This window comes from Ictalurus furcatus, chromosome 2 (genome assembly GCF_023375685.1).
Source record: "Ictalurus furcatus strain D&B chromosome 2, Billie_1.0, whole genome shotgun sequence".
NCBI classification, from domain to species: Eukaryota; Metazoa; Chordata; class Actinopteri; order Siluriformes; family Ictaluridae; genus Ictalurus; species Ictalurus furcatus.
The window spans coordinates 23241721-23250839 of NC_071256.1; the positions used below are offsets into that span (position 1 = coordinate 23241721).

The 9119-nt window shown below is 35.3% G+C and overlaps 1 protein-coding gene across 2 annotated transcripts; it reads left to right on the top strand.

Annotated features, from left to right (window-relative positions):
• Positions 1-3267: 3267 nt before the first annotated feature.
• On the top strand, positions 3268-7734 carry LOC128625454 (5-hydroxytryptamine receptor 3A-like). Of its 2 annotated transcripts, none has more exons than XM_053653764.1 (10): positions 3268-3612; positions 3758-3823; positions 4069-4226; positions 4374-4418; positions 4511-4617; positions 5110-5279; positions 5462-5583; positions 5906-6116; positions 6327-6482; positions 7004-7734. In XM_053653764.1, exons 2-10 carry the CDS (start codon positions 3769-3771, stop codon positions 7243-7245), a joined length of 1266 nt encoding a protein of 421 aa, XP_053509739.1. In that variant the 5' UTR covers positions 3268-3612; positions 3758-3768; the 3' UTR covers positions 7246-7734. The 2 variants fall into 2 exon arrangements, with proteins under 2 accessions (XP_053509739.1, XP_053509745.1); XM_053653770.1 differs by having other exon boundaries at positions 3763-3823.
• Positions 7735-9119: the final 1385 nt, after the last annotated feature.

Genomic DNA, 9119 nt, shown 5'->3' on the forward strand with positions numbered 1-9119 from the left:
ACACACACACACATTATCCCATTATCAGATTTTTTTTTTCTTCCCCTCGCTTGGGCCCCAAGTGCGTATGGGCCCCTGATCCCGTGCCCATAATGCCCATGGATAATCTGGCCCAGATCATTGTTCCCGAGTCATATTAAAGAGTCGTTCAAAAACAGCTAGTTCTGTTCGGCCATACACCGATTACCCTTGCCCCCACAGCACCCCCACTGTCATTTTCTTGTTGTTGTTGTTGTTGTTTTTTTATAAATAAAAACCATTTAGTTCAGTTGGAGAACGTTCAGTGGATGCAATAAACTGAAAGCGTCTGCTCCATTCAGCATGAGCTGCAGATTTGCAGCACAGAATAATAATGAACCCACTTTTCAAAATCGCGAATATAGTTCTACTATATACATATAGTAACTTTCCTCTTGTTAACTAATATGGTAAATTTAGTCCTGCAGTGTAAGTGATATGAAAAGAATGTGATATAAGATCATTAAAGTTTCAATTTATCTTTTTAAAATGAAATTTAGAAGGCAAAAATGACAAGTTTTGAGACTTAAAAGCCATTTAAGCAAGCAGTGCTGCAGCTTTATGGAAATAAAGGGCTACTGCCAAATGTAAATTTACACTGACATTGACATACAGTGGGTGTGTCACTACATTTGTGGATGGTAATACTGTAGTTTTTTGTTTGTTTTATTTCATAATGTTTACATTTTCGTTCAATGATACTTTGGATTCATTTCTCCAATAAAAGTTGCTGTTTTGTTGTAATTTTTTCTATGAATGTAAAAATAAAATACCATTAGCTTATGTTAGTAGTGTCATTCTCATATTAAATGTTATGACCACACACAGTCTGTTTACAATGTCTACCAGGGTGATAAGAATATGTAGTTAAATTAAAGTTAGTAAAGTAGTTAAAGTAGTAAAGTAGTCAGATTAGCCCTTTGGTGATGTAGCCCTTTTTTCATTTGAGCCCCTGCCCCTGAGGAACTCTCTGCACGTCCCTGCTATAGAAAAACTTGTATCCCACACGTGTACCACAGTTCAAGTCAATTGGACCTACAGTTCATGAGGAGAAGATTTTTGTAGTTTTGGACAAATTTTCAATGTACTGGAAAATCTATCATGGCGGATTTTATGGGTCCCAATAGCTTTTTTGTTCCCCATGAAAAATAAGGTATGTATACCAATTTTCAGACATTTTGGACTTATGGGGTGGAGGGAAAATCAAGAAGACTTTGGTTGTGGCCTGTAGCACCACCTATGGGCTCATGAGGGCCACTTGTGGTGTGGGAGTTACTGGTGGCTTGTTGTATCAGTGTGCAAAATTTCAAAACTTATTCATTCAGATCTTGAGTTAACGGGCACTTTAGGGAGGTATGGATAATAATAATAAGAAGAAGAGGAAAAAGAATACTAACAATGAGATAAGGAGAATAATAATAAGAAGAAGAGGAAGAAGAATACTAACAATGAGATAAGGAGAAAAAAATAAGAAGAAGAAGAGGAAGAAGAATAATAACAATGAGATAAGGAGAAAAATAATAATAAGAAGAGGAAGAGGAATAAGAATACTAACAACAACAATAGGTTTCCTCCTGATGGAGGAATCCTAAAAAAAAAAAAAAAAAACCCAGCTGAATGTGAGAAACAAGAAAACGCGAAGTCTGCTGACCTGAAGACTCACATAGCAGAAACTTACTGAACATTGCAAAGCTGACACTGGAGACTCATTCCCTAAATGTTAAATAAACATCTCCTAACAGAAAGCATTATACATGTTTCTTTGTGAGCACATTTTTAAAATTGATTTATTATTAGTCTGCTATACAACTCCCTGTGACTTATTGTGTTAATAATTATAGAAATATAATGTTAGAAATGAAAATGATAATTTATTAGTAAGAGCATATTACTATAAACCTATAATTTGAATTACAGTTGGTACTGTCAGAGCTACTGTTGTAGAAAATTAATCAGCACCTTCTGACCAATCAGATTTGAGAATTTAACAGCACGGTATAATAAATTATAATATTCTTTAAATCTGTATTCCAGACCAGCCACCATCAAATTAACTGCTAACTTTGATTTCCAAAATCTTCATCCTAGGTTTTTTGTTCATACTGTGTGTAGAGGATTTATTGTATCTTTTATAACATCTTTGTTTCTTTTATGTACAGCAGACTGCAAGCTTCCACACTTAATCAGGCATTCCACACTTAATTTCATGGTGGTTCTAGTACAGCATTCACATATTTAGATGATTAATCTGGCAACCAATATTAACTACTGTTTAGTCACCATCTGATTGGTTTATGACTGCTTTGATAGCATTTGCATAATTGCATTTCTCACACATTTTGTGCTTCAAGCTAGGGGAGTATACAATTTGAGAGAGACCAGTTAAGTCACTATGCATTTACCAAAGACTGCAGTCCTTCTTCCTTCGCCTGCTTCTTGGCTTGTTTGGATTGTGATTTGAATTTACACTGAAAAGGTCCACTATCAGAGTGAGTCTGTGTCCCAAACACTAGAATTCATGCCTAACCATTGTTCATAGATTAAACATTTTTAAAAAATCTCTTAAATGCTACAATATAATCCATACTAAAAGATTTCTCATATGCTAATGAGAAATCTCATTAGTCACTAGCATGCTGGGTTTTTTTATTAGATAAACTATAATGTGGTTGCTGAAGATAAATGAATGAATGAATTTCAGCTGTAACACTGGCAACATATACTCCTCTTTCTTGGTACCATTTTTATGATTCTGTATATCAACCCTCAGTTTGTTTCCTGACTCTGGAGTTTGTCTTAGATTTGTCTGTTTATGCTTCATATTCTTGACCCTGAACTAACTATTTACTATCTATATCCATTTAGATTTGAGATTTGGACATTATTTGTGTTTGTATTTTGTAAATAAACCTTTTGAACATGGATCCTCAGCATTTGAGTGTGTCTGGTACATTACATCAATCTGTAAATTATAGATAGTCAATTACATAGTAAAACCACTGACAAAGTGTGGCCAAATGTGACATACTTCACTTACACTTCAGAATAGTTCTGGATGTTGGATTGGTAAGGCTCTGACTGCATCTTTAAAATAATTTGCTTTATTGTTGTTTCTTAAGATTCATCCAGAACCACCATGATATATAATTTTGAACCACATTTCCACTGACTCACTGTCTGACTGTAAACTATGGGCTGCGTTATATTGTACTCGTTAATGAACTAAAACCCATGGACTATTTTGTGAGATCAGATTCAACTGCCTTTGTGCTTTCTATTGAATTCCAGCCAGGCAGGGAATAGAGGTAATTGAGTAAAGGTGAACAGAGGTAATTAACAAGGTGCTATTATATGCTCATGTGCTCAAACATCAAATGAATGCTTGTGTGGATTAAACAGCAATAACCGAGAAAGCCAGAATACACAATTTGGTTCATGTTTACAGCATAGATGCTTTCAATACAAGCTGTGTATTTTGTTCAGTGTGCATCACGTAACCTGTTAATAAAAGTGAATCGTGGTGCTTATTAAGAGCCATCTGACGTTCCCCTCCTCATAGCACTGAGAAGAACTGGAACAAGCAGGAGTGTTAAGGTGGGTTTTGACTCTTTTCGTTCTTCTTTTTAAAAAAAAAAAAAAAAAAAAATGTGCTGATGCTATTGAAATAGAAACAAAAGAAAATTGATGAAGACAGAAAACATCATCTAGGGAACATGATTTCTTTGTGTTTTGATTGAAGAACAGTGCAACATGGTGTCAGCCAAGAGAATCCTGAAACTTTTCAGTATCATCTATTATTTAATTGGTAAGGCATTTATATTAGCATGTAGATATCAATTCAAGAGTGGCTGAAGTGTGTTGGGAATACTGCAAAAATAGAATGTATTTTGCAATGTTGACCTTAGGGCAGTAAATTAAAAATGTAACTCGGATAGATTTTTGAAGATCAGAAATATTAAATAAATATATTTTGCTGAAATGCTCCAGGCATTTAAACTTTTCTATATGGCAATAACATTGCATGAATATTTGCCTCTGCCATTCTCTTAGTGTGCTCCAACTTTATGGTTGGATCTTTGGCAACTTGCGTCACACGTCGATGCCTGGCTAACAAGCTGGTTGCAATGGAGCTTTTCAGTCCTCCAATGCCTCCGGAATGTACTATTGCAGTGAATCTCACATCCATTCAATATGAGACCCTATCTGTGGTTAAGTATCCACCTGCTATGATTAACATGATTATTTTCAGCTCCTTCTTAGTGTTATTGATGATTAACTGGTGAACATAAGATGCCGAACTGTACTAAAATGATCAAATTAAAATAGCTTTTCTTCTTTCTCTTGTTTTGACTCAGGATACTAAAACCCTGCGTTTCTCGAGTCGCATTAGAATTGACATGGTAAGAATTCTGTTTCTCATAATGCAGATTTTAACATATGATGATAAATGCCTAATGAATTTGGCAGAAAATATTTGTTCTGTCTTCAATAGGAATGGAACGACCCAGACCTTGCGTGGATTGATACAGAGTACGAGTTTACAGAAATTATGCTTCCAGTTGACAAAATCTGGACTCCTGATATAACTGTAGACAACGCGTGAGTTAACCTTCCCACTTTGGGAGTTTTGATTAAAGCATTTTATGCCTTTTTGTCTTTGGTAAAGGGTGTAGTTATAAAATAGGTATTGGTTTATTATTATTATTATTTTAGATAGGCTTAATATAGTACAATTAACCTGCATTAAAAATAAATAATTGTACACTTATTAATAAAAAAAAAATCTATTAATATTCAATTAAATATTAAATAGTATTGCATTAAGGCATTAATAATGGCTAAGCAAATTATCATTTATTAAAAAAAAAAAAGTTCAAACTATCAAATTATTAACTAGTTCACAGGTAAGGTGTAAGTAAAAACTGTTTAAACAAAATATAGTCCAGAAATATATAAAGAGGAGATTAAATGCTGTGAGGTTTTTTTTATTTGTTCAATTGCTTATGATATGTTTTTTACCTTTGATCTCATTGTATTATTTTGTTATATATGTTTTGCATATGTTTGTATCCTCTGTTCCTGTGGCTGTAGAGTCAAAACGGATGTGAAGCCTGTCTCTACTGATATATTGTTGAGACGTGACGGCACTGTGCAATATGGTATCCAATTATATACTACTGTGGTGTGTGGAATCAACCTTTTTAACTACCCTTTCGTTCAAGATGCGTGCCCAGTAGCCCTTAATGGATGGAATGAAAACAGTATGTTAAAGATTTGATTTAAGATAAAATTACATTTAATTTAATTATTTTAATCTCAGATTGGAAATTTAAGTGGTACATACCAGCAGTATATTAAAATTTGCAATATTTTGCTGGGGTGTTTTATTTTTTTTATTAAATTGATGTGTTAATAATCTAATTTTATGTTTGTATTGCATTAGATTGTGGCCTAGATTTAATCTATGGGAACGTATCTTCAGTGGGAGAAAATCGAGGTGAATGGCTAACTAAGTCAGTGGAGCTACATCAGGACAAACAAAACCTGGACCGCAATTATCTCTATGTAATTAAATAGTTTTATTGTAAATATTATGAAAAGAAATTTAGGAATTTATCTTAGTAATCTTCATGCACGCTTTGTGCAAATGGCAATATGGCCAGAATCTGGCCTTTTTTTCTGTCTTTGGTGCTGTTTTTGAAAAGAAGGGACTCATTTGTAATGTTGTAAATGCTTGTACTAAAGGTATCAATACGAAAACAGGCTGCACGCCATAATTCCTAATTCATAGTAGTCAGGTAATTAGATGTCCTTCTATCCTAACTTTTCAAAAGCTTCCCAATGACTCCAAATTCTCTAATAGAGCCTTTTCCTTCTAACCTCTCAGGTCAGCATGTCCACCAACCCATTCAACACAATAGTAACGCTCATTCTCCCAAGTGTGCTCATCATGTTAGCTGATCTGGGGAGCTTTGCCCTGCCACTGGATGGCGGAAAACGCAGCTCCTTTAAAATCACTCTGGTGCTCAGCTTTACCATGTCCCTACTCATCCTCACTGATCACCTGCCCGACACCGGCCTCTGCAGCCCCCTGATCCGTGAGTAGAAGCAAAGGAGGAATGAGAACAAAGAGAGCCAAACAGTGCTATTATCATCCCGACTGTCAATCATGCTTCATATAAATGCCATGGACTTTTAGACTTGTAATTTTAATATATACATCTTAATATTAGAAATATGAGAAATATAGGAAATGTGTCAAATTATGAGAAATGTGTGAAATTAAACATCTGATTTGTATTCACCAGGTTATCATTTTTGTTTCTGCTTGATCGTTTTGGTTATGAGCTTACTGACATCCATGGTGTTCTCACGATTTGCGGACAGTGGCACCATCTTCTCCCGCAGGCACTCAAAACCATGTGAATTAAGCAACACCGACAGGAAAAATGAGATAAAAAAGGGTAGGGAATGAATGCAGAGCAAATATTAACTGCAAACTGCAAACCATGCAGAACATGTACCGTGTCATGCAAAATTTTGTATACATGATTTATTCATTTGTACATGTAGGGCAAGTGGTTTCATTTTTCAGATTTTTTCACAAGATCAACAACATCTGTTCACTTTAGCGATTTCAGGTCATGTTGAAATGCACCTTCACAAGTTTTTCCACATGTGATCACATATTAGTCATGTAATTACAAACCTATGGTCACATGTATGTGATGTATGTGATTTTTTTCTGCAATGGATCTCAGTCCAAACCTGGTCCATGGTATTGTGTGGATTTCACCTGAATTTATCATTACATAATTACCTCAATAGACATTCTATTCTAAGCTTTTTCTGTACATACTATCCAAGGAGACACATACTTCCTGGTTGTAGACCAAGATTATTTGAGTTGGAGAGAGGAAATCTATTCAGCTCAATGTCAATGAATTTGAATAGCTGGAACTCTGTGTTCACTTTCTTTGAACAGGTATGTCTACAATCTCGGTTGATGTGGCTGCCAAGGACGCTTCAATCCAGAAAATTGTGAATTTCGTGGAGAACATAGAGAAGAGAGATAAAGAGACAAAGAAGAGGCACGAATATGCAAGCCGGTTTGACAGAGCCTGCTTCTGGGGCTATCTTTGCCTTGACATTGTGTATGTCATTTGTGTAATTGGTATCACCAGAACAGAATTTTGTAAAATTAACAATCTGGATTTCTGGATTTAATGTAACTATTGAAGAGAAAGGATTTGGGGGAGTTGGGAGTTATGACTTTCAATCCTGATCATCACTAATGGATTTGAATACATGTTTAAAGCAACTTTTAAGTTTCACTGGTTTCCTAGTGCCTGAATATAGAATATCAATAAGGTGTAGTCTTTGTAGAAGCAGGTCCTGTGACTAAAACGTGATTTCTTCAGGTCTAACCACTAGTCTTTATATATATATATATATATATATATATTACCATAGGCATATAATTCATATATAGTTTATTGTGTAATTTCTAATCATGCTGTTTCGTGTAACATCTAGGTTTTTGTATATTATCAAAGGTGACACTTACCTCCTGGTCGTCGACCAATATTATTTGTGTTGAGACACAAAACCTATAAACACACTTTCTGGAAATTTCTATTTGCTTTCACTTCACTGTGTCAATGAATATGAAAAGCTGAACCTTACCCATAGCATGGATAATACCATAGGTATACATTATACTCCTTTGCTAAATGTATTATTCTATGCATCCTTTTTTGTCATAACTTCAACATTAAAAATGATGTACCAAGTGAATACTAATAAATAATTGCTGCCAGATTATGAGTCATAGTCTCAGCTCTTCCTCTCCAGAAAGGCCCAGAATTGCGTGCGGTCAAGTGGCTCAGAATATTAATAAATATATTGTGTATATATACTATGCTTTCTGTATCAATAAACTGAGAAGCTTTACTGAACAATGGAGTCCATGTGACTTCTTCCCGTGCTTGGATGAGAGGAAATCAGCCAGTGCAGGGTCCAAATTCTGGTTTTGTGATTGGTATTGGACAAGAACTTAACAGTTTTCTTGTGTCAGAAGTGGGATATCTGGATGGAGGTAAGTGAATTATTTAAATTCTTTCTACCTCTGTGTAGATATCTGGATAAATCTTAAAGTATTGGTTGAAATATCACATTTTGGCTCACGGTGCTTCTGTGAACACAGTGTCTTAGAGACGCTGTGCATATATGATTTGACAAATTACTACTGAAAGTTACTACTGCAAAAGAAACTACATAGGTTGAAGTATCATGCTGTTTTAGTTCACAGTGCTTCCACGGGCGCAAGTTACCACGTGATTCGACAAAACATCTGATACCCCATATCTGACTGAACATTATAACCAACAGTGTCTGATATCCTCTCGTGATTATTAAATTACTAAACTGTAACTACGGGTGGAAATGGTCAGTCTAAAATCACACCAAATAAGTGGATGTAGAAAAAAAAAGAAAAAGATAACAAATTCTACTACGTTTATTGAGCAAACAGCAAATAGTGGATAAGCCGAGCTCTGGCTCAGAGTCAGAAGGAGCCAAAGCACGCTCTAGCTCTGATCCCAATGCCACTGCACCATTAATACAAGTAGGGAAAAGTTTTACATTGAAACCTCCTAGTATTATGGAAATAAAAGTGATATGTGATGCTTTGCCTTCGACAAATAAACCTGGTCATTTTGTTGATTCACTTAAACAGCAGACCAGACATGCTCAGTCCAGACATTCGCTATATATGACACCTCGTGGATCACCTCGTGTGTAGAGCCATTCATACAGTATGCCTTGCACTCAAACAGTTTATACACAATTTTGTGCAGGCCATAAACCATGATGAACCATTGATGAAGATGGCAAGAGGAACCCCCTGTGAACCAAAGAGATTGCTGGGTGTTAAAAGATGTGATCTGCCCACATAATTTCTAATTAAATAGCTAATGCACAAAGTGTTAGCAAACATATCTGTGAAACATATGTCAACTTCACGGTCTATTCAATTTGGTCTTCTCTGTAATGCTGGTACAGAAAAGGAGTACAAGTTAAATTCACCTAAATGTGTAAGT

Excerpts from the sequence above, each read along its gene's own strand:
- LOC128625454 (XM_053653764.1), top strand. The coding sequence starts at position 3,769 with ATGGTGTCAGCCAAGAGAATCCTGAAACTTTTCAGTATCATCTATTAT. Across the intron at positions 3,824-4,068 it reads TATCATCTATTATTTAATTG|TGTGCTCCAACTTTATGGTT; the intron begins GTAAGGCATTTA and ends CCATTCTCTTAG. Across the intron at positions 6,117-6,326 it reads CCTCTGCAGCCCCCTGATCC|GTTATCATTTTTGTTTCTGC; the intron begins GTGAGTAGAAGC and ends TGTATTCACCAG.